This window comes from Hipposideros armiger, unplaced genomic scaffold (assembly GCF_001890085.2).
Source record: "Hipposideros armiger isolate ML-2016 unplaced genomic scaffold, ASM189008v1 scaffold_133, whole genome shotgun sequence".
NCBI classification, from domain to species: Eukaryota; Metazoa; Chordata; class Mammalia; order Chiroptera; family Hipposideridae; genus Hipposideros; species Hipposideros armiger.
In genome coordinates, this window is record NW_017731483.1 from 93,425 (window position 1) to 119,612 (window position 26,188).

The window sequence follows — 26,188 nt, forward strand, 5'->3', positions numbered from 1 at the left end:
CGCATTTTAATCTCCCTTAACTTCCCTGGGCCCTTTAATTTCAGTAGCAGGAATCTTAATGCTGAGAAACTGAACTATTAGGGAAATTTCTCGACTAAGACTCCAGCAACTAGGTGTATTTTGCCCTCTGTCAAGTAATTGTTAACTACTCCATCCACGTCAATGTCCCCAGGAATTCTATGGTCCTTGCAGTACCAAACTTCTCCCTTTTTCAATTCAATTTGCATTCTTCTCTCAATGTGCCTTTAGGTCTAAAGAACTGTGGTCTAGCGTAGGGAGAAAAGGCATGACGTCAACCAGTTGTAACCAGGCCGATACCCCGATGCAGGTTGGAGAAGATCAGGGCTGAACCCAGGACCCAGCCTTATTCACACGCCTTATTCTCACGCCTGTGCTCTGGTCCTGCACCCTCCTCCTCCCCTTCCAGGAGCACCACGGTCTTCCGGGGCGGGCCCTCTCCTCCTGGGGGCGGGGCCTGCCACTCCCGCCTCCGCGCTTCCCCGCCTTCCCGCCTCCCAGGCTGCGCGCGGCTGCGGGCTGAGGTCACGTGAGCGCAGCGCAGAGGAGGAGGGGCCCTATTTCCGGGCGGCGGAAGGAGACGCGGCCGCGTGAGGACGAGGCGATTTGAAAACACGCTCCAGGAGCGGGAGGCTGTGGCCGGTGGGGCACGCTGTCGCTCCGTGGGCTTCTGCTCGGACGCGCCTCTCTGCCTCTGTGCTCCAGCCCCAGCTGGGCCTTCAAGTGAGTAGCCGCCGACCATTGGGCCAGGCCCTCCCTAGGCGTGGGACTGCATGCGGAGCCGTCGCCCCCCTGTCGGGGGCCCAGGAGAGCAGGGCCGGCTGTGGCCGGTCTGCGCCCCCCCCCTTCTCCGGGGGCCCGGCCACCGCCCCCTGCGGAGCAGGGCCTGGGTGCTGAGCCTCCGCAGGGCGGGCGCCGGCGGGCATTTGAAGCGCCTCAACTGACTGGGCGGGTTCGAGCGGTTCCAGGTCTGAGATTACTTTCAGGCCGGTGTGCGCCGATTGGGCCCCACTTCCCCGACTGTGGTCCTGACTGAGGTCCACCGGAGTAGGAGAAACGATAGTGTCTTAAAACCCACGGGGTCTTCACTTCTAGGATACGGGACCGAAGACTTGGGGAGGGGATGAGCAGCCGTCTCCTTATCGGCCCCCTCGCCATCCAGGTGTGGGAGGGTGAAGCGCTCCGCACCGAGCAGAACCCGACCTTAGGTTTGTTTTCTTGAGTCGCCTCTGTCTGGGGCATCATTTGCTTTAAGGGAAATCGGGTGTCTCGGATTGGTCTCCTCGGTAGAGTTTTGGGGGAATTTGTGAACGTAAAGGGTTGGAGAGGAAAATTTCAGAGGCCGAGTGCGGTGTGCTTTCTCCTTGATTTTAGTTTTCGGGGGGAGGGGAAAGAATTTGGAAATTAGAGAGGGTAATGAGGTGGCAGACAAATTAGCTGGAATTCGGTTCGGTCGAAATCCTGATGCGCCCGGATCGCTCTTGTTGAAATTAGAAGACCTGCAGTTGGATTACGTGAAGTTCAGTTTAAAAACTTGGGGGCTCACCTACGTAGGATGTCCAGTGATTGTGAGAGTTCGGCCCTTGAGGCTGGAGTGGACCTACCTTCTACTCAGTGCCGGCTAATGTAAAACGTGGCTTAGTCGGACTATTTGATTTGCTGTGCTCTGAAAATTTTTATTTTAAGTGAAAATAACAGAAATTGCTAATAGAACTTAAGAGTTCCTCGTATAAAAATGTTCTCTGTATACCATAAAGATAATCTTGCCAGCTTTAAAAAAAGTCAAGGAAGGACGATCAGCCCTCTTAATTTTCCAAACGGAGGGAAAACAGTGTGACAAATACAAAGTGTGGATAATGACGGATAATATGGCCTAAGTTTGACAGTAGACTGTATTGGACACCGATCAGGTAATTAGTGGCTAAAGATAGCACGGAGGATTGGGGGCGTGGAGGATAATTCATTTGATTTTTCTGATTTATTTCCATCTCTGGTACTAGTTATTAATAAAATGGTAGGGAGAGCTTACAAAGTGTGCTTGCTTAATTAAGGAAAGCTATTTTTGTAGTAAAAGAGGCCAGGTGAGTATTAGGTCCTTCTGTTTAGGTTTTACTTATTTATTTAGACTAGAATAACTAGAGGTGTGGGTGGGATGAAAACTTGGGAATGACATAAATGAAACAAGGGGAGCCATTTGCCACACAGCTTTCCAGTCCTCACCTTAATTCCAGTATGTATAACATAAAGCTGGTTTTGCAGAGCTCTGTCATGTGTATGAATCGCTATTCAACTCCTTAATAAAGGACTGACAGACAAACCTTCCTGAGCCACATCTTTAAATGGGTTTAATTCCACCTTCCTCACATGACTGTGAGAATTGAGTGTTAATGTAAATAATGTATCTAGTATTGTGCTTGGTATGCACTAGCCCTGAGATTGTAAGAAAGTATACACGTTTGTGCTTATAGGTTGTATGTTTATCAGTGTACTAGGCACAGTCAGTCCTGAGTGTTTTACTAATAGTGAACTCATTTGATTCTCATCCTACCTCATAACAACAGTATGATGAAGAAGTATTATCCCTATTTTGTAGGTAAAAACTGAGAACAGTGGTTAACTACAGCTAGAAAGTTGCAGCCTGGATAAGAACCTAATCAATTTGGCCCTAGAATCTGTTCTTAACCTGTGTAGCCAAATCCTAGCCCATGGGGCTCTAATGTAGTAAAACCTTGCAGTCCTGTGAGCTTAGATGTGTCATAGGTGACTGGCTTCTGGATTCCTGGAACTTGAGCAGCCCAATCTTGCATCTTCCATTTTATTACTCTCACAATAATGCAAACCTTCATTTTACCCAAATTTTTTGTGCTCCCATGTATAGCATTGTGACTTTAAAGAAAGGAGCTGGGCATAGGATAATTATGATAGGCCAGGAGAAGTTTTATTTATTCCAGAGGTACTTAACACACTCCAGTGGGTGGGGTGTACAGTGGAAGGTAGAATGCTGCAAGGTAGAATTCATTATTCTTGCAGCGTGTGGAAAGCTTCAAGAAGAGCTGAGCTGGTTCTAGGTATAGGAGGCTACTTTTTAAATATAAGTTAGCTCGTAGGAAGAAAAGGCTGGAGAGGAAGTTAGGAAGGACCTGATACGTCTAGCTGAGACGGTCACTGTAAGGGAGCACCTGAAAAGCTTCTGCGTCTTGGTCAGATCTGTGTTTAGAAAGAGCTCTCTGGCGACTCTAGCAAATGGAGTTGGGAGTAGACACTAGAGACAAGGCGAGAGTACCTGTGGGTAGAAGTAAAGAACTTAAGAAGTGGCCTGGGAATGAGTAGGAGGAACAGATCAAAGGTTTTTGTGTGTAAGTGGGAAAATTTGGATGTAGTACAAGATGACATGGTTATGCCTGAGTTATTATAATAGTGGACTAGCTGGTCTTGTTCCTTATCCCTCTGTCACACATTATTTCCTGTTATACTACTTTTAATTCTGTTTTTTGGAAACTTTACTTTTTATATCTAGTCTTAACTTTTCCTGATGTTCAGAATGCTGGCGTCTTCACTTTTGCCTACACCAGGCTTATCCTATCCTCTACTGATCTGTACCCTGTTTTGCTTGCTTATGAAGTGCTCATTAACTCGCCTTGTTGCATATCTGAATCTTACCCATTTTTCAAGCACCCAGCTTAAGTTCATGAAACTTTCCTTACTATTACAGGCTGCATTAATAATAATATTGGTTTTCAAACTTTGTTTTGTTAGAGGTTCCTCAGGGGCTTCTAGGGGCCAGGAGCTTCCTAGTAGATAGCAACTCTGTGCGCTTTCCAACCCACCCTCTGAGCCCCTACCCCCCTCAAAAATGTTTTTTCAAAAGCTTTACATTTAGCACATTGCTTGACAAAAGGGTCCATGGCTAAGAAACCTTGACAAATCAATGACACGGGACAGTTACCATCTTGGCTAAACTATTTTTTTTTTTTGTACTTCATAAAGGTATTTTCCATTTAATATTTTGATCCTTTGGTATAGTCACTGTTGGCTTTGATTCTTGATTCATTATCTTTGAAATACATGGTAGAGTAATGTAAATGTTGAAAAATACTTTATTCTTTAATAATTTATCTTTGTCTTTATCCATTTTTAAAATAAATTCTTTTCGTTTAGCACTCAAGAATGACCAAAAAAAGAAAACGCCAAGATGATTTTCAAAAAGTAAAACTAAAAGTTGGTAAAAAGAAGCCCAAATTAGAAAATGCTACTGTTACAAACTTTAAAACAAAGACTATACATCTGCCTGAGCAACTCAAAGAGGATGGAACACTTCCAACAAACAATAGAAAACTTAACATAAAGGTAAATCATGCTTTGATAAAGTTAGATTGTCTCTGAAATCATCTAGAATGTTATGTTTTTGTGAAAAGTTGTTTTAACTGAGGATTTATTGATAGCTGAAGTTTGGAGTTCATCTGTTACCCAGATAGGATGTTGCCACTGCAGCTTTCCTACCTCTTCCAGAAAGCCTCGCTCAACTACAATAAATCCACAGTGATTTTTCACTTGTGTACTTATTTGATAATTTATCATCTGGAAATATCTTGTGTTTAACTTTTTGATGTGTTTGATTTGTCAGGTTCTTGATGTTTCAGTTTTCCAGCTGTTTTTGTAGCTCATTGAGATAAGATTTTGTCTTGCTCATTTTTTTTTTTTTTAAAGATTTTTATTGGGGGGTTGGGGGATGGGAACAGCCCTTTTGATTGGGGAAGTGGAACAGACAGTTGCTGTTTTTTGTTCTTCAGTCTAGTTGTGGAGGACGTTGCCCAAGTTGGCACCATCATTGCGCTCTTCCCGGGTGAGGCAGATCAGTCGCCGGCTTCTGGATGGCCGCTCACTGCGGCTGCTGGCCGCTCACGCTGGCTGCCGGCTACACACAGTAGCCCATGGCAACCCACTGCAGCAGGGGCTGCAGCCTATGCCATCGCTGGCAACTCACTGCAACCCAGCTCCAGGTTGAGCTGTTGTTCAGCATCTTAGCTGTAGAGGGCAGTGTCACTGGCCCTCATGTGGGATCCGAACTGGGGCCCTCTGGCGTCCCAAGCCAGCTCTTAACCAATGCGCCACTCGGCCGGCCCTGTCTTACTCATTTTTGAACCCTCATAGCGCATAGTTTATTACAAGTTCATAGTAAACCTTTGAAGTTAATTGATGTTTGAGCAATAGTTTTGCTTAAAAATGTAACAGTTTTATTGAAATGTAATTTACACATGATAAAATTCACCCATTTAAAGTGTACAATTCATTGTTTTTTAAATTATTTAGTTATGCTGCTATTACTCTGACCTAATTTTAGGACTTTTTATAACTTCAGAAAGAAACTCTATACCTATTAGAAGTCGTTCCCGCATTCCTTCCCCTCAGCCCTAGGCAGCCACTCATCTACTTTATATTTGCATAGATTTGCTGCTTCTGGGCATTTCATATAAATGGAATCACACAATACCTGGTATTTTGTTACTGGTTTTTCACTTAGCGTGTTTTTGAGGTTCGTCCATGTTACAGGATGTATCAAAGCAGTACTTCATTTCTTTGTGTTGTCAAGTAGTGTTTCAATGCAAGGTTATGTCACATTTTATTACTCATCAGTTGATGGACATTTGGTTGTTCCCACTTTTTTGACTCTTATGAATAATGCTGTTACAAATATTAGTGAAAGCTCTGTGGGTATATATGTTTTTTAGTTTTGCTTTTAAGCTCCAAAGGTTAAATAATATCAAAAAGGTATTTGCAGTCATAGGTTTTTTTGATTATGTAAATTATTCTACAACTAAAGTTGTCAGATGTTATACTCTGAATATAATACATATACACCCTGAGAAACCATTTAAAATAGGCAGAAAGGGCCTGTTAAATTGAGTATATAAAAGCACCTAACATATGTTTGGAACATAGTAGGTCTTGAAATAGTGGTGATGATCACTGTTACTTTAAATGATAGTGTGTCTAAGCTTACATGCAGCTTATTTATAAAAAGAAAATTCTAACGGAAAATTGTGTAATGTTTTTATTAAGCTAAAACTATTTTAAAGATAAAACTGTGTTTCTGATCTTAATAAAAGCTAAGTAACATTTGGAAATACTTATTGAAGCGGTTTCCCCAAGGAGTGTGTTTACTGGCATAGTTTTCGTTACCATGTTTATTTGAAAAATGATACAACGTGTATGTAGGTGTGTATATATGTGCGTATGTATGTATGTATGTATGTATGTATGTTAATGTATACTTAAAACCTGCATTTTTATATTTATTTATAGGATTTGCTATCACAGATGCATCACTACAATGCTGGGGTTAAACAAAGTGCTCTTCTTGGACTTAAAGACCTTTTGTCTCAATACCCATTTATAATTGATGCACACCTTTCAAACATATTAAGTGAAGTGGCTGCTGTGTTTACAGATAAAGATGCTAATGTACGATTAGCAGCAGTTCAACTTCTTCAATTCCTGGCCCCCCAAATACGAGCTGAACAAATTTCTCCATTTTTTCCTTTGGTAAGTGCCCATCTCTCTAGTGCCATGACTCACATTACTGAAGGAATTCAGGAGGACTCTTTAAAAGTTCTGGACATTCTGCTGGCACAGTACCCAGCTCTCATTACTGGCCGTAGCAGTATATTGCTTAAGAATTTTGTAGAACTTATTTCTCATCAGCAGCTGTCCAAAGGACTGATAAATAGAGACAGATCCCAGTCCTGGATACTTTCTGTAAACCCTAATCGGAGACTCACTTCTCAGCAGTGGAGGCTGAAAGTCTTAGTGAGACTAAGTAAATTCCTTCAGGCCTTGGCAGATGGATCCAGTAGGTTGAGAGAAAGTGAAGGACTTCAGGAACAAAAAGAGAATAACCATGCCACTAGCAACTCCATTTTTATCAACTGGAAGGAACATGCCAACGACCAGCAACACATCCAGGTTTATGAAAATGGGGGTTCACAGCCAAATGTCAGTTCACAGTTCAGGCTACGGTAAGAAGGATTTCAGTTATGTCCACACTCAGTTTTCCTATATTGAATTATAACTGCTGACCATTGATGGCTAATGATGGGAAGACATGCAGTTGTCTTTCATCGTTTTCATGTAGTTACCCATGATTTGGTTTTATTTACTGATGGGAGGAGTCATTTGAAAGTATATTAACTTATTCATTTCTAGCAAAGCCTAATGAGAAGTAAAACTTGATAGTTTCTTGGCTTTGTCATCTTAGAATTTTATTTTTCTTACTAGTCTTGATCAATGTAATTATTAATTCATGGTGCTTCATTTTACTGGTACTTTATATTTAATATTTATATTAAGCAAGGAATAATAATTTTTAAGCATTAAATTTTTTTTCATTCTTACCCTTCCTTATTAGGTACCTGGTTGGAGGACTAGGCAGTGTGGATGAAGGCCTGTCATCTACTGAAAACTTGAAAGGATTTATTGAGATAATAATCCCATTGCTAATTGAGTGTTGGATTGAAGCTGTGCCTCCACAACTAGCTGCTTCTGTTGGAAATGGTGTAGAACGAGAGCCACTGCAGGTTATGCAGCAAGTTCTTGATATTATTTCCCTTCTGTGGAAACTCTCTAAACAACAAGACGAAACCCATAAATTGGTGAGAACTAATGAGCTCTTTATTTTCTTAGTAATGCCTTTTATCATAAATGTGTGGATTAGATACTAGCGTATTACTATTAATTGGTTATGCATTTTCCAAAAAATTTCCAGGGTTTAACGGTAAACTTGTTTCTTACCTTTCCCCCAAACTGCAAATTAAAATAATTTTGTGAGATTATCTGAATATTTAAAAAAAAATAAGTTAAATGTATAACTTAATGTGCATGGCTTCATTTGTTTTCATTAGGTATAATTCACAGTAAGGTTACAATTTATTGATTATGGCAGATTGATTGATTAGGAGCATTCTAGTTTCTGGAGGCCTCTGATAGGATTAAAAAGGTTGCTTATTAAGTAGTCTCTTCCAGTTTGTGCCACAAGTTTAGCAGAAATGAACCAAACTGAAGATCTCATAACCAAACCTGAATTGTTTTTAAACAATGTTTTAAAAAAGCTACACACAAACTTGGTTAGTGTATGTTTTTATTTCCTGTTGATAAAGGAGGTTAGGTCAGAAAACATTTCTAAAAGTTACCTTTACAGCAGGTAAGCTGTAGTTGTAGGTAGGGTGTGAGTGAAATTAACCTAAGTGATTTCTAAGTCAAATAGCTTCTTACTAGAAAGTTGATAGTAATAACATGTTTCTTGATGAGTAAATTTAATCTACTGTTTGGGGAGAATTGAGTATTGGCAGCTTTTTTTAAGTGTTGTGTTATGGTGAATAGAATCCGTAGTGCATGGTGCAAGTAGGGAAGGACAAGCTCTGAGATTAATTGGTGTTGAATTAAAGTGGTAGCACACTTAAAAAGGGCAGCTTCAGGAACAATACTTTAAACCTTGAACCATCTGGTTTATAGAAGACTCCTTGCAAGGACTTGACTAAGCAGGTGTGAAACCTTGAACTTGCCTACATATGTATAACACTGATAAGGCAGTGTTTTCGTATTAATTTTTTTTATTTCGAGCTGAAGCTTACAATGAGTTCGTATGCTACGTAAAGTAAGACTAGGGATAAATTGAAAATAGTATTTGATCATCTTGAAAAGCATTATGTAATCGTACTACGGTGTGTGCTTAAGAGCTTGCACTGTTTCTGTTAACCAACTACCCGTCATCTGTAGGGATGTTTGATGAATTGTTTTTTCAAATAGGATGGCATTTTGATTACACTTTTGAGCCTGTCTTATGAGTCATTGTATACATTGGCAAGAAGTAGAGATCATGGTTAGGGGTATAGTGTATGATTTTACGAAAGCAAACTTGGTTGTCCTTTATGGCAGTTAACCTGTGATGTAGGCTAGTGACAGCAATAATACATACAGTTTCTTAGAAAAGTATGTGTTATTTGCAGTCTTAAATAGATCTATTTTTGTCTGAAAGGCTAAGATAGAAATGAAAAGTAATGATATTCAACATGCATCTAGTTTTTCCTTCATTTTTAGAAAGCTGAGAAATAAAAATTCCAAGCATTTTGGTGTTTGGTTACTTATGGGCACTGATGTTTATTATTGCTTTAGTAATAGTATTTGGTAGGACCAAATACAGATTCATTCATTTTGCTGGTTTTGGTTCATCTCCTGCACATAACACTGACAAAGGACCTAAACACTGCCTTAATTTTACAGATAAAGTATGCTTTAGAATTATTCTGTGCTATTACAACATGCCTGTATTTATTAGCATTTATTAATGTGGTATACTAAGTTCAGAAGACTTGCTTAGACTGTTGAAGGCTGTGTAGAATAGTAAATTGGAATACTGTATAAAGTTGAAATACACTGAGGGGAGGAGGTTAATTTAAATAGGAATGGTTTTTAAAAGCATCCACTGGTAGAATTCTTTGATTTACCTTAGCAAATTATTATGTTGAACTATAGTAACTGGATATGTTAGAGACAAATTATAAATATGTGTATTGTATAAAGTGACATGAAAATTCATTTTAGTTTATTTTTTGTTACCGCTGTTAGTTCCCTTTTCTAATTCACCTTCAGATATAGCTTACTAGCTAAAATATTGGGTGACTTGTAAGAGCTCAATCTTGAGGAAGAATGAAATGGCATTCCTTAGCCTTAAACTCAAGTCACATACCACAGGCTGAATTGTGACTTTTTTCTCTTGAAAAGTGTACAGGTTTTCTATTGATAAATTGGAATCCTAATCGAACGTGCAATCTTAGAATCACTGCTTACTTTTAGGTTTTGCTAAATACATTTAGTTTATTAGTATTTGTTGCACAGTTGAGACATTTCATTTTTATCCAAGTGGTATTTTTTTCAAAACCTTTTTAGGAATTTAAAATCTTCACTCTCTGCTTTGAAAAGAAATCTCAAGGTACATTAAATCTTATTTGCAGTGGCTAGGTACTCAGATCCTTACTGAGGTTGCTTATTTCTGATACAGTGTGCATATCCTTAATGTATAGCTAGTTTTATTTTTTATTTTTTATTATTTTTTTAAGATTTTATTGGGGAATTCGGGGAGGGGAACAGCGCTGGGGAATCGGGGAAGGGGAACAGACAAGTTATAGTCCTTTTGTTCTTCAGTCTAGTTGTGGAGGACATTGCTTCACTGGCCCATGTTGGTATTGTGATCATTGCGCTCTTCCCGGGTGAGGCAGATCGGTCGCCGGCCTCTGGATGGCGCTCACGGTGGCTCTTGGCAGCTCACGCTGCTGCCGGCTGCTCACGCTGGCTGCCAGACATTCACAGTAGCTCATGGCAGCACAATGCAGCCCCACTGCAGCCTACACCATCGCCAGCAACTCATGGCAGCCCAGCTCCAGGTCGAGCTGTTGTTCACCATTTTAGCTGTAGAAGGCAGTGTCACTGGCCCTCATGTGGGATCCGAACTGGGGTCCTACTGCTCAGAGCTGGCGTCCCAAGCCAGCTCTTAACCAACACGCCACTCGGCCAGCCCTGTATAGCTAGTTATAAAAGTGACATACAATTTAAATTAACTTTTTTATTTACTTTGGTTTTTATGCTCCTGTACTAATAGCCTTAGGGGTCAGTATTACAGTTATACACTATAGAAATTTTGTTGTGTCTTAGCTTTGTATTTAATGCTTTGCTACTTTTTTGTCTATATGTCTCATTGCTGTTTTCTTTTTCCCATGAGGATTAGAATTTGTGAAAAGTCAGGTGCAATCATTTATCAAAGATTTATCGATCACCTGTAAATGTGGCTATTTAAATCAATTCAAATTCAATTCCTCAGTCACACTAGCCACATTTTAAGTGTTCAGCAGCTACATGTGGCTAGTCACCACTGGACAACAGATAGAGAACAATTCCATCATTGCAAAAAGGTCTGTTGAATAGCACTGCTCTACAATGTACCAGGTGCTGGTCTAGGCTCTGGGAATACAGAGAAACATGACGACAAGGTGCTTGCCTTCATAGTACTTACCTTCTGGTGGGGTTGATATATGGTAAACAAATAAATAATGTTAGTACTAGGAAGAAAGATGAAAATAAAGCAGGATAAAGAGAACATGTGCTGGAAAAGAGTGAGGGGGAGCTATTTAAAATAGGTGGTCAGGAAATGCTTTCATGACACTTGAATGTCACTGGATGAAGGAGCAAGTCTTGTTAAGTCCTGTGGGAAGAGCCTTCTAGGTACAGGGAACAGCAAATGCAAAGGCCCTGAAGTGAGAACGAGTTAGCCATATTTAGGAGTGGCAGGCAGGCCTGTGCAGGTGAGGTATTTGGATAATGGTAGAAGATGAGGGAGAAAAAGTGACAGTGGCCAGATCATGTGGGACCCTGTGGTCCATGGTAAGGAATCTGGATTTTAGCCTGAGTGTGGTGAAAACCATTGGATGCTTTTGAGCAGAGGAGTAGCAGGATCTGAATTTTTTATTTAACTTTAATATGTTGAATTTACAAATAGTACATTAATGAAATCGCATGTGCTCACCATCCAGCCCTAACAAAATTGTGGAGCCCAAACTCAGACCATCCATCCCATGGATGGCCAGTCCTGCCCTACCTATACCTCTTTCTCCTTTCCTGTATTATTTCGAAGCATGATTTATGTTTTAATCATGCTTCTGGCTGCTTTGTAGAGGATTGACGTGGGGCAAGAGGAAAAGCCGTGGACCAATTAGGAGGCTGTTTCCAGTAATCTAGGTAAGAGATAAAGGTGGTGTGGAATAGAATGGTAGCTAGTGGTTAAAGTGGTGAGAAATAGCTGGATTCTGGGAAAGCCAGCAGGACTGCTGGTATGCATAGTGACGAAAGAGGAGCAAGGATTAATGCCTGTGTTAGGGTCTAAATGACAGTTCACTTTATTCATGTTAAATTTAAGGTGCCTATTAGAAATCCAACAGGAGATGTTGAGTCTGTATTTATTGACCCGGAAGAAGAGAAGAATCCAGTAAAGGATACTATGGAGCTGTACAGTGACTTGCTATTATTTAGCACCTCAAGTCTCATATCCAAAGAAACACCTCAGTCCCTGCAAAATGAAATGGTTGGTCTTCTTGATAGGAGGAAATAAGAGTGTTGTAACCTGGAATTAGACTGATTCAAGTAGGAGGGAATGATACATTCACAAATATTGCTGAAGAATTTCAGAGAAGCACATTGCGTTCTCCCTTTTTCTCCTCTTTAAACAGCAGATAAATGCAAGTAAAGGTAATTATTAAGCGCCCAAAAGATCTGTGGGTGGCCGGCCGAGTGGTGCGTTGGTTTGGAGTTGGCGTGACACGCCAGCTCTGAGTAGCAGGGCCCCAGTTCGGATCCCACATGGGCCAGTGACGCTGCGCCCTCTACAGTTAAGATGGTGAACAACAGCTGGAGCTGGAGCTGGGCTGTCGGGAGTTGCCAGCAACGGTGTAGGCTGCAGTGGGGCTGGTTGGCAGCTGGCTTGCGCTTTTGTGAGCTTCCGTCCAATGGCTGGTGATCAATCTGCCTCACCCGGGGAGAGCGCAATGATCATACCAACATGGGTCAGTAAAGCCACATCCTCCACAACTAGACTGAAGAACAAAAGGACAGCAACTTGTCTTTTCCCCTTCCCCGATTCCTCAATGCTGTTCCCCTCCCCCAAATTCCCCAATAAAATCTTAAAAAAAAAAGATCTGTGGGTGAAAATCGGATGTCCTAACAGTTTATTCTGATTTTAAAATTTATATACATATTATGTCAGCAAAATGTGTAGTATAATGGTAAATTGACAGTTGAGTATTGACAGGTTGTCAAATTTCTGCTTAAAGTTTTATTGGTTATTTTTAAATGGTGTCTAGTAGATTTTTCTAATCTTTGCTTATTTTAATAGGAGTCGTGGCTTCGAAAGAATTATCTTATTGATTTCAAACACCATTTTATGAGTCATTTTCCATATGCCTTAAAAGAAATAACCAAGCCCAGAAGGAAAGAGATGAATAAAAGGTATCGTGATTCTTGGCCACTGTACAGACTTGAGAAGTTGTTTAAGCTGGAAATTATCAGAAAATAATTAGCCTTAAACTAGAACTTGCTACACTGGGAGGTGTTTATATCTAGATTTTGTGAAATAAAAATAAAAGCAGTAGTTTGGCTGATCTTGTACAAGTCACTTTACGCCTTGGGATTTTTGTTTAATTTTTATGTATTTTCCCTTTTTAAAAATTTTTCTTTTTTTGAAATCTGTAAAGTGACTGGTGCTAAATGAGGGTCAAGTATCAAATTATATAAATATGAATTTAATAAAATTTGCTGAGGTGGGTGGTTTCTTTGAGAGAGGCACTATGTAATTATCTTTGAGCAAGACAATATGTTAAAGTCATCTAGTGCTGCTCTCATATCAGCTGAAACTAATATCAACATTAGTATATTATCAGTAACAGCCTGAAGAAAGCGTGAGAATTGGAGAAAAAAAAATCCCTTCTAAAATAAGCAGAAAGAAAGGGATTTGGATTAGAAGCTGGAGTTAACAATGTAAGCCTTGAACCTATTTAAAATGTTTACATCAACAGAGAGCAGATAACCTAAAAACAAGTTATCTAATAAACTTGAACAAGCCAGGTGGGTACAAGCTAGAACAGTAAAAGTGCAGTTCCCTCAAAGGAGCAAACACTTGAAGGGACTTAAAGTCTGTTACAAGGTTCTTAAATTTGCGAACAGGAAGAAAGTACCTAGAGAATGAGGCTGTTTGAGCAGTGTTCAGAGAATATACTCAGAAGCGATAAGGCTGTATTACAGGCAGATGAGCTTTTCATTCATTTACCAAATATTTATTTTGGTTGCTTACTATAAACAAAGTGTCATGAGAGAGAGAATTAGATGTCTTAAGGTTCTCCTTGTTCCCCTAAGCAATTTCATAAAATTGGTTAAAAAAGAAAAAAAAAATCCCATAAAATTGGCAAAAGACTGTGTTATGGCCCAGTAAGGAGGCAGAAATCACACCAGTGATTTTAACAATTTAATATAAAAATTGCTAACTAGGTATTAACTGAAAAGAAGGGAACAGTAAGGTATTATGGAGGTAGCAACTGCAGGAAGCGGCTACTATCTCTAGGGCACAGAGAACAACAGGGGAAGAAGTCTGGCGGGAAGACACCACGTGAAGCCAAAACAGACCTCTGAGAAGGGGTTGGTGCTCAGCTGATGCTAATGTCTTTGAGATCAGAAGAGGGGCCCGATGGGGCTGAGTTCCAGAACTCTGCAAAGGAGGCTCTGGCTGACTGGTGCTGGTGTTTCTTAGGGGCATGATGATTGATGCTCATTCTGTGTCAGAAAAACTGCCAACTGGAATCAGCTGTGGCTACTAGAATGAACTGCTGTTAGCCTGAAGAGAGTTGTTGGGTTCCCCCAGCAGCAAAAGGAAGCAAAAACAGAACTAGGAAGCAAACAGAAAGGAGAGTATCCCTTCTTGCTCCTATAGCTTTTCAGTTTTTTCTAGTATCCCTTTATTGGCAGAGCCTAACAAGAAGCCAGCTGCAAAGGAAAAAAATGTGGCTCAGAGTCTCAGCCCCAGGTTCACAGAGCAGAGTGTAGAAGGGTGGGTTTGAAGCTGAGAAACAGTAGCTCAAAAACTGGCAGGAGCAAAAGGGAATTTACATGTGTAACATAAGACGATATATAAACGTCAATATAGAAGAAGTGTTACAGGAATTCATAGGAAGAGACAGATCCTTGGTAGGATAAACAGACAAGCTATACTGAAGAGTAATATTTGGGCATGAATATGATTTTAGCAGGTTGAAATGGAGCAAGGAATGAGAGATGTTACCCGGAGCAGATACCCTACAAGAAAGCTATAGGATTAGGTAAGGGAGAACATGGGACAGATCTGGGTCAAATCTGGTTTCTGCTATTCACTAGCCTTGATGCTGGAAGTAACTTCTTTTCTTTGGAATTCATTTATCTTTCAGCCTTGATCCTTTTGGCATTGAAATTCTTGGTTGGATCAAAAATATGTTTTAGGGAGATTATTTAGGGAGCATCTGGAGGCAGAGGGGACAGAGTCAAATAGTGAGAGACTTTCTTGAACAAGATGTCCCTGTCCGTCCCCCCCCCCCCTATAATTTCTTACCAGAGCAAAAGTTTTTAATCAGGTCCATGGATAAGTTTCAGAAAGCCTTTGAACTCCTGAATAGAATTGTATGTGTGTGTATTTTTTTTTTTTTGTAAGAGGTTCCATATATAATTTTCATCAAAATGAGATTAAATCATGGTTAGGATGTTTGGAATTTGGTAGACCATTAATGGAATTTGGTAGACCATTAAATACAAGTAAATTATCCAATAGTATATGGGTGCACCATCATTATTCAACAAATTTATTGGACTCATAATATGTGCAAGGCACTTGGTGTATAGTACGTGTTGAGCATTTAGTGGTAAAGGATAGAGGTAAGGTGCCAGTTCTTGTGGATTGTGTAGTCTAATAAGGGAGACATGTTTACTTCTGTGACTCTTGAATCAGTGACCAACTGTGATAAAGTTAATGAAGGAAGAGTTTAGGGTAATAAAAGTATATATAAAGGAGCTGGTCCTGATCTTTCATGGGGGGAAGTAGAGTCCTAGGGAAGGCAGCCATGATGAAGTGATATGGACCAAGATGTAAAAGGTGGAAAAGGGATTAACTTGATAAAGGGGCTGAGATGGTGAAATTGTGGGATTTTTAGCAAAAATGGATTGGCAGTATAACTTATTCTTCATAAGGTTCCCCAGTGATTCATTTCTAGGGACTGTAGGCTGCTCTTGTACTTCATAAGGAAGTGCATGAAAACTGAGCAGATAGACTGGAAGGCAACATAAGTGAAAATCAGTGGAGCCAACAATGGGCTAGGCCAGTAGTCGTCACACTTATGCATGTAACCCCAGTTGATTTTACCTGATGTCTAAATTTTTTCATACTATGTTGAAATACAGTTACAAAGGATATTATTTATTTTTATTGTGGTAAAATATACATAACATAGAATTTACCATTGTAACCATTTTTAAGTGCACAGTTCAGTGGCATTAAGTACGTTGTTTTGCAACCGTCATATCATCACCAGCCATTTCCAGAGCTTTTTCGTCTTCCCAAACTGAAACTACTTATTAAACGATAACTGCCCATGTTCCTCACCTCTTAGTTCCTGGGAAACACTGTTCTACTTCCTGTCCCTATTAATTTGACTGTTCTACAATAGATATCTCATATAAATAGAATCACTCTATTTATCCTTTTGTGTCTGGCTTAATTTCACTTAGCATAATGTCTTCAGAGCTGTGCTGTTGAATATACAGTCTGAAATGAGTATAGTCTGCGTTGTAAATTTTGTTTTTATTAAGGTATTCTGTTTTGAGGTTTTTTTGAAATTTCTTTCAATTTTTAAGGAAATGTGTTTAATTTGGCTAAAAAAACCTGATTTTTATATGTGAATTATAAGATCATGTCATTTCAGAACAGTGCTTATCTGGACCAGTCTCCTTATTTCACACATAAGGAAACTTAACTGGTCAGGAGAAGTTAATGATTCTGTTAAGTCATGATTAGTGAGAAGCAGTCAAGTTCTGTTGTGATCTCCACCAAATATAAGTATCTGCTTTAAAAAACACTTCGTGTGTTGAAGTTTTCAAGTCTTATCTCACAATACTTCTAAGATTACCAAGCACTGTTACAGGGGCCCTTACTTTTCATGTAAATAACAACTTGGGTAATGAACTAAGTAGTATATACTCTAATTCGTGATCTCTTAACAATCCTCATTTGTAATAAATGGTTTATTCACAAAACTGTGTCCTAAACCGTGCCTACATACCTGTCGTCTTGGCAATTTATTCTAGAAGGAAATACTGTTTTACTCATTAATAGATTGAGTATTCTAAATGGAGCAGGCAGGTAGATAACACTTATAGATGTGTGTGTCTTTGTTTGTTTTTAGCATCAAGCATTGCACAATTCTCTCCAATAATGTAGATCATCTCTTACTGAATTTAACACTGTCTGATATCATGGTCTCCCTGGCAAATGCCTCAACTTTGCAGAAGGATTCCAATTGGATAGAAATGATCAGGAAATTTGTGACAGAGACTCTTGAAGATGGCTCTAGGCTAAATAGTACTCAGCTGACCAGATTGCTTCGGGTATCCTGGAGGTTAATGGAGATACAACCAAACAGAGGTAGGTAATGCTGCTTTATCTTAATTTAGGAGAAGAGCGCTTATGCATGCTATTATATTTAGGGTCTAGCTTTAAATTGATAACTTTCAAACATTCCATGTAGTCAAGTTAATTATATTCAAGCCATAAAAGGTAGCTAGCATAATGATAAAGAACAGTCTACTTGAATACAAATTGTTTATGGCTGTGAGCATCCCTTTCTTAATGGATAGGTCCATTCTGAAGCAAATTGGTAAGACTTCTAGTAGATTAGAGAATTGGTGTAAAAGGAGGTAGGTATTAAGAACCTAATGATGAAGAAATGCCCTCTTCTTACCTAGTTTGACTAGAATTTCAGAGCTTTCTCTTCATCCTTGTAGAATGACTCCTACTTTTCTCTTTACCTTTCTTCTAGCTTGACGTTAGTTATGTCACATTAAGTTAGTTTTTAGTGTGACTTACTAATTCCCTCATTCAAAAACAAAGCTTTCCTATTTGGTTCCTATGTTATTCACCTTTTTAATATCCTGATTTTTGTTATTGCTACTTAGCTTTGTTGTCCCTTAGGAAAATTTATACTGTAACCTTGGGTTGGTTGAACTTTTATATTAGGCCATTGCTATAGGACTTCTATGATAGTCATCAGTTTGTGGCTAATATCCACTGTCATTAGAACAAAGAAAACTACCTCTGTGCTTTTAGAGGAATTTGGGGTCTGGTGAAGAAGCATTTTTGATTCATATGTAGTTTTTTCTGTTTTTAGAGGGTACAGAGTCCCTCATCAAGGCAGTTTATACATTGTATCAGCAGAGGGGCCTTCTCCTTCCAGTTCGGACTTCGTTACTGAAGTTTTTCAGTAAAATCTATCAAAAAGAAGAAATGAGATCTTACAGAGGCAGGTAAAGTTTCATTTATTTTTCATTTATTTTTCTCGCCAAGTTATTTTGTAGCCTATTTAAATAAGTTGCTAGAGTGATTAAATCTTTGGAGAAGGTCTCTCTTTTTATCCTAGTTGGTTGCATTTAAGAAGAGACTTAAAATTTTATGAAGAATCATACATATTAATAATAGTACCAGTAATCTTTATATGCATAACTGAGCAGATAAAAGCCTCTTTGAGCATATATTTCCACTTGTCCACTTACAGCTAAAGGATAGTTGGAACAAACTATAGCAGCATCTTTTATTTCCCATAAAACATTATAGAGGATGAAATACTAGCTCTTATTGACGTATTGGGGCATATGGTATGAGAATGACAATAGAAGATGAGAGAGTTTTTGGTTTAGCTTGGTGTTATCAGGTGAGACAGACAAAGAAAGGGTAGAACTAAGGAATTAATTTTTTGATATGGTGAGTTTGAGATTTATTTGGGACAATCAGGAATAGATGTTTAACTGGATGATAGAGATTTGGAATACCTCAGCATATGTAGGGAGTTGTTGGGATGTATTTGAGTCTTTACTATAAGCCATGTGCTTTTCATAATTTATGTAAGTAATTCTCATACTACTGCTATAAAGGGTAGGTACTGTTACTCATATTTTACAGAAGGAAACAAGCTTATGTTAAATAAATTGGTGAATGTCAGGCAACTAATGGGTAATAGAGGTAGTAGCTAAGATTTAAATTCAGGTCTGTGCAACCTCAAAAGTCATGCTTAAACCACTACGCTTTTGGGGGACAGAAAAAGTGATTGTTGTTAAAGCTTTAGCAAGTATACTAAAATACTGAAATAAAACAAGTTCAAAGCCTTTTAGCCTGGGGACACCCTACATTGAATGCATCAATGAGTTAACATAGTATAGTAATTAACACTAATAAGATAAATAGTACACACAATAGGATAAAGAGTTAAGTGGTGTCTGTGTACTTTAAGATAAAAATACAATTTAGATTGTGCCCTAAATTACATGAACTTTTTAATTTAGTAAAACCTACAATGCTACAGCTGAATAAATGATGTTGACAATCTCATAGGCTCTCAAATGTTTAAATGAGTAAATGTGGTGTATTGGTAAATGAATTGTCACTTTATGGTGTATTTATGTCAAAAGTTTGTTTAAATTTATCTCTTGTCTTTGAAATTATACTTTATTTTGTTCTTCCTTGGCCTTTTTTAGATATCGTAGTAAAGTGTTATCCCGTTGGTTGACTGGTTTACCACGGCAGCTCGCTAATCTTGGCTCCCGAAACCCTGAGCTGTCAACACAGCTTATAGATATCATCCATACTGCTGCAGCACGAGCACATAAAGAATTACTAAAAAGCTTACAAGCTACTGCTCTCCAAATCTATGGTAAGAGTTTAACTGTGTAGGTAGGTGATCATTAGTCTGTCCCGATTTAGGAAAGACGTTTCTAAGGGAAGCTCTCCAGATTTGCTTTTCCTTTAAATTATTATAAATTACTTATGTCATCATTAAGTTGCCCAAACAAAAGCAAACATCAAACTGTAAATTCATTTTCAATAGTAAGTATTCTTTATTAGAATAATTTTAGGTTAATGGTAGTAGGTGCTTTTTTGCATTCTTAAATTGTCTTTTAAATCACCTGCTATTCACAAATATAAAAAAATTCAGGTATTTAAAAACCTTTGAAGCTTTGGTGGAAAATTACTTATTTAAACATAGTGGATATCTTGCATGACTTCCATATATTAATACTTATCCTTGGAACTATTTCATATTTTAAACAAAAGTATCAATTAAAAGCATTCTAGGATATATACATATATAGTTTATATTTATTATTGAGATATAATTCACATACCATAAAATTTGCCAGTTTACAATATACAATTCAGTTATGTATCATACTCCCAAGGTTATACAATCATCACCATTATCTAACTCCAGAATGTTTTCATCACCCCAAAAAGAAACTGTATCCATTAGTAGTCCCTCCTTTCCTAGCTCCTGACAACTACTAATCTGCATTTCTGTCTCTGTGGTTTTGCCTTTTCCAGACATTTCTTATAAATGGAATTATATAATATGGGGCCTTTTGAGTCTGGCTTCTTTCACTTAGCATGTTTTCAGGATTCATCCACGTTGAAGCATATATCAGTATTTTATTTCTTTTTATTGCTGAGTAGTATTTCATTGTATGGAAATACCACTTATATTCATTTAAGTGATGGACGTTTGATTTCCACCTTTTGTGGGTATATTTAAATTTGTCTTTTTAAGTATTGCTTATATGTAGGTACACATATATTGCTTATGTGTATAAATACATATACACACACATAGGTCTTTTGCTTTAGATTAGGTTGATAACTGTAATAGTCACTATTTAGCAACAGTACTTGTTTTTTACTGTTTTGCGTTGTGTCCAATCCTTTACCCCCATCAAAGTTCTTAATTCAAACAAGACACTTAGGTATTATGAAATTATTACAGTAAATATATCTTGAAATGAATAATGGTTATGTTTTACTTTAGAAAATAGGTTAAGCCACACACACACACACACACACACACACACACACACAAACATATACTTTATGATAACACTTTTTCATGTAATTGGTATGTTGGAATTTGGCATAACAATGAAAATCACTCAGTCTGCTTTATTAATTTAATCTCTGGTTTGTATATTGTCTGTAGTTGAATTTAATATGTCTGTCTACCCCACTAGATCCACAAGAAGGCACTGTGGTGGTCCTCCCAGCAGAGTCTCAGCAGTGTTTGGTCCAGCTTGTGTATTTTCTACCCAGCCTGCCTGCTGATTTGCTTTCTCGGTTAAGTCGTTGCTGTATTATGGGAAGACTCAGTTCAAGTTTAGCTACCATGCTTATTGGGATACTGCACATGAGGTAGCATGCTCAAGTGAGCTGTATTTTAAGTGTATAACCTTTTTCCCCCTATCCCTTCTCCTGGCAAGTTTTGAAGTACAGAAGACATTTAAAATCATATATTGCTACTACCTTTATTTGCTCTTAATGCAGCCATTAAAACTGTTGATATTATTGCTGAAGTTCATTAGAGCAAGACTGTTTCAAGTTATTTGTCCAATGATTTCTATAGATAGATTGGAAAAAAAGGTTGAAATTATCAAAAGCGTCTAAAAGTGTTCACTGGTAGGTGGGAGTACTGTGCTTATGACCTTTGGTCTTAAGGAATTGTGATACAGACCTTTCCTTCAGGGAGCTCAGAATTTAATGTAGCTGGTGCAGTAAATAAATTTGTGGACTCAGACAAGGAATCACTTGAAGTCTCGTGTGTGTGTGTGTGTGTGTGTGTGTGTGTGTGTGTGTGTGTGAAAACGTACATAACATAGAATTTACTATTTTTACCGCTTTCCAGTGTACACTTAAAACTGTACAGTGGCACTAAGTTCATTCACATAGTTGTGTAGCCAGTACCACTCTCCATCTTCAGAACTTTTCATCTTCCCATCCGGAAATTCTGCATCTGTTATATAATAACTCCTCGTTCTCCTTGTCCTTCCCAGCCACTGGTAACCCCTGTTCTATTGTCATGATTTTGATTATTCTAGCTACCTCATATAAGTGGAATATTACAGTATTCGTCCTTTTGTGTGTTCCTTGTTTTACTCAGCACAACTCTGCAAGGTTCATCCGTGTTGTAGCATGTGTCAGAATTTCCTTCCTTTTTAAGGCTGAATAATACCCCATTGTGTGTATATACTGCATTTTGTTTATTCATCTGTTGATGGATACTTTGGTTATTTCCATCTTTTGGCTATAATGCTGCTGTGAACATTGGTGTACAAATATCTCTAAGTCCTTGCCTTTAATTATTTTGGCTGTATATCCAGAAGTGGAATTAATGGATCATATGGTAATTCTGTTTAATTTTTCAAGTAACTACCATGCTGTTTGCAACAGTGGCTTTATCATTTTACTCTGAAAGATTTTATAACTAATAGTGTTTCATTTTGCGAGTGTTGAAAGAATCCTTAAACACCTCATGTTTGTATCATCAGGCATAGTATTTTAGTATTCAGCAGTATTTATTACTAATTGTGGCTCATGAACAGGGTCAGATATGGTTTTAGGCAGAAATTGAAATCCAGGCTGTAACTGTAAAGTTGAAAGACTAGCTTCCTGTGGCTTTTTGTGCAGATCCCCCATCCTAGTTAAATAGGAGTAGCTCACTTTATTAATAGACTTTCTTTATCTTTGTTTGCCAGTCTTTTCATACCAGTATAGGACATATATTTGAATCTGGTCACCCCAAGTGTGCTTCATACCTGATGATAACCTTTCCTTTTAGCAGAAGAAAGCTATTTGCAACGTGTTGTTGTATGTGAAAATTCAAGGGTTATTCTGTATGCATGTGTATTAGAGAGAGACTTGGTCTTATTTTTAAATATTTTAAACATTTGTTAGTTTCCCATGTTTTTCTTTCTTAGAAATTAAATAAAAAACACCCCTGCTCTTTGTCTAGTGTAAGCAATTTTTTAAAAAGCTAGGCCTTTAGAAAAAAGTAAATGTTATTTTTTATGTAACTCAAGTGATCTTATGTTTAATAACTTCCACTAGAGGGCACTCTGTTCCTTTGATGTAACTAATGGAGGATCTATTTTAACATTCTGTTAAAATCAGCTTTTCAACATTTCCTTTTGAAATTGATTCTCTTTGGAAGGTATATTATCTTTATCAACATCAATTATGTTTATGCTTAACTTTTGTCAAGGAAGTTTTCAAAAGTTTTTGTGGAGATTTGTGGTGAATGTTGAGAAAATATATTAACTTACAGATAATAGGGGTTCATAATCATTAAATTAAAAGCTGATTGTAGTTGAAAGTTCACCAAGTTAAATTTTGCTTTTTAGTATTTGCATAGTCTATTGGACTTCTCTGTAGATGTATTGTTCCCATTCAAACTTATCTCTTAAAAAATAATAAAAAATTAGAACTTTTCAACTTTTCTCATGCAAATGGCATCATTGTATCACTTTTCTTAGATTTGAATTTAAGAAGAGTATTTAGTTTCTTTTGATATACGCTGGGGTTATTTCATATCTTTGGTTTTCTCTTCAAACTATCCTTCTCTGTTCTTGACCATGATGATAAACTAGCTAACTTTTTCATTATCTCTCCCCTGTACTATTAGTCGTCTTAATCCCATCTATTTTGTGCACTGTTGCCGGATTAATTTTCCTGAAATTTTCCTTTAATCGTTTATGGGTTTTGTTTGTTACGTTAATGGGACTGAAATCAAGTTCAGTTCAGGTTTGGCAGTTTTGATGCCTTGCTCTGTCAGAGAGTTTATCTACAAGCAGAATAGCGCCAAAGAATATCAGTTTGTTCTATGTGTGGAAAAACCCATCAGCTAAAAACTATTGTTGTTTATTTTATTTTTTAAAAAGTGTATTTAGAGTTGCTGCCCCTATCTTTTTTACCACCCACTTAGAGTTTTTTAGAGTTTGCTTTTTTCATATCAGTATACTTGTGTTGTTCCACTGGCCTTTGCTCAGTTTTATTTGCTGCCCCTAATTTGTTTATAGCTACATTGGGGAACATAAGACAGAAACATTAGATAAAAGTCTCTTTAAGAAGGGAGAAATTCTTTAGAATAAGAAATTTGGCTTGGTTTTAAGTAGGGTGACTATAATGCTGTGGTCTGTGAGGAGCAGTTTGTTTACTTCTTTTGTCCTAGCAAGTTAGTACTGGCATCCTCTTTTACTCTCAAAAGTGTTCTGGCCTGGACAGTATATACGAGCATCATAGTTTTAAGTACAGTGTGATCTATTGCTTGTCTTTTGTCCAAAATAGGTTCTTAAATGGATTTGCTACCCCTTTTAGCCACTGGATGGTGCAGTTGATTCCTATTTTCATTGGGTTAAATACATTTAATAGTAAAAAAGCTTATTAAGTGCTTCTAGTTGAAATAGAAACTCCTAATTTTATCTGACTTTTATTCAGATACCTGTGATAAAATTTGTAGTCTCAGCTTATTGGATCTGATCATTCTCAGCCTTTTTTGCTATATTCCTGGTTGACTTGCTCTCTTCCTTCTTAGCCTGACCTTGAATAGAGTTTTTAAAGGAGTGACTGGAAACCAATCGCATAGCAGGAACTAGATAATCCTCATTTAATGAGAAGCTGCTTTACATTTAGGTATTCCCTTGAGTCCCCTTCTAGTACTTTAGCTGCACTATTGTTAAGTAGACCTAGTTACAGCTTTGCAAAGTATAGGAACACATAGTCGTCTTAGAGTGGTTTTAAATGGAAGCATTCTTCGCCTAATTAAGATACTTTTGCTTAGGTAGGAAGCTGGAGCTTGTTTAAAGTAAGCAAGATAAGACTTCATAAAAATCCAGTAGTGATTACATAGCTACTGAAAAAAAACAAAATTGATTTTCAAATGGTGTGGAAATTTTCTAAGTTACACTATATATGTGGACCAATTATGCTTTTTAACGAAACTTGACATAAATATGTTAGAAATTTACGATATGGTACTTGAACCCTCTTATATATAAAGTTAATACATACTGTGGGTTTTGTGTAAGCTTTTAAATCAGGCTTGTTTTCAATAAAGAAAAAATGGTTATATACTGTGCTATTCTTGAATCTTCAGGTTGGTCACTTCTGGTAATAATAGTTCTCCCATTATTTATTACAGATCATCATTTTCTGGATGGAAGTATTCAGTTAAAGACTGGTTGATGAGTGATGTAGACTATTTCAGCTTCTTATTTTCAACACTTACAGGTAACCACATTTACCTGCCAAATTAAGGAAAGGAAAAAACCTAGTATGAAGATTATCCTAAAATCTACTGTCTTATATATTTGGGTCTAAGTTTTGAAGATGATAAATAATCTTAGAATGATTATTATTGATTAATAAGTGGAAATCTTTGAAGGAATTTTATTTGTACCCTACAGTGTAAGGCTCTTGAGGCAGGGAGATGCATGATTCATCTTTAAATCTCTCATAGTTACAAGTACCAAAAATTTGGGGATAATTTGAATGTCACAAGATTATTTTTTCATTTTCTTCGTAGTCTTATGTCTCAGCTTAATTCTTATCTTTTTTTTTAGAGAGAAGTGGACATACTTGACTCATATTCAGATAGCCAGAGAAAGCCCCATTGCATACTTTAAAAAATTGATGAACAGAATATCTATTTTAAACATATTCAAAATGTTCAACTTGATAGAAAGAACATTAGATTTTGATTAGACGTTTTCTACATTCCATTTGTCCTCTAACAAAATTAGTAAAATGAAAGTTAAGAAATAACTGTAAGTTAGATGTGTATTAACTATTGTTTTAAATGATTGTACTGTTGTAGTTCAACATTTCAGTTTTATACTTGGATGATAAAGATGAGATTCATTGAAATTTTTTGAAGACTCATAATTAGGAGACGTAATACGTTAAGTCAGAATCCAAAAAGAACTTGGCAGGTTCTGATAATGAACTGAATCTTACAAGATTAAATACTGTATAAAAGATAAATGTGTAGACTCCTACATATTTATCTGATAGTTTCGGATATACACATTTGAGATGGAGGTGGGGGCTTTATATTGTAATAGTACCTGGCAAAAGGTTTAGTGGTTTTAGAAAGCTCATTAGGAGTCAGTAATGTGTTGTGGCTATCAAACTAGGTGATGCCTTCTTAGGAAACATAGTGATCTGAACATGAAAGCAGATAGCTAGGGTCAGACCACAGCGCTGGTATTATGATCATTCTGAGAGGTGTCTTTCAGGAGGGACTTAGTCAAGTTTTCTGTGTAGGTCAGGCCAAGTGAAATAGGAATGGTAAGAGAATCAGAAATTTTGTATAAGGTGTAGTTGAAGGAACTACATATGCATTGTCAAAAAAAAAAAAAGATTTAGGAGGGAAAGAGTAGCTTTAAAACATTTGAAGAGCAATTATATAAGAAAATACAGTTTGGTGTGTATATATATAGGAATATATTGTTCATTTGCTTTTTAAGCTACTAT

At 37.6% G+C, this 26,188-nt stretch overlaps 1 protein-coding gene across 3 annotated transcripts in view; it reads left to right on the forward strand.

Moving 5' to 3' along the window:
* The first annotated feature begins 543 nt into the window (after window positions 1-543).
* Window positions 544-26,188, forward strand: part of TEX10 (testis expressed 10) — a 40,088-nt gene continuing 14,443 nt past the window's right edge. Inside the window, exons 1-11 of one of the 3 annotated variants that reach the window (XM_019649499.1) lie at window positions 570-741; window positions 4,177-4,365; window positions 6,322-6,561; window positions 6,850-7,034; window positions 7,424-7,667; window positions 12,953-13,065; window positions 17,034-17,272; window positions 18,015-18,150; window positions 19,375-19,550; window positions 20,896-21,073; window positions 24,855-24,943. In XM_019649499.1, the coding sequence (XP_019505044.1) occupies window positions 4,186-4,365; window positions 6,322-6,561; window positions 6,850-7,034; window positions 7,424-7,667; window positions 12,953-13,065; window positions 17,034-17,272; window positions 18,015-18,150; window positions 19,375-19,550; window positions 20,896-21,073; window positions 24,855-24,943 (1,780 nt within the window). In that variant the 5' untranslated portion in view covers window positions 570-741; window positions 4,177-4,185. Of the gene's footprint in view, window positions 742-1,020; window positions 1,227-4,176; window positions 4,366-6,321; window positions 7,035-7,423; window positions 7,668-12,952; window positions 13,066-17,033; window positions 17,273-18,014; window positions 18,151-19,374; window positions 19,551-20,895; window positions 21,074-24,854; window positions 24,944-26,188 lie in introns of those variants that run through there. The other 2 variants (XM_019649496.1, XM_019649498.1) reach the window with 2 other exon arrangements.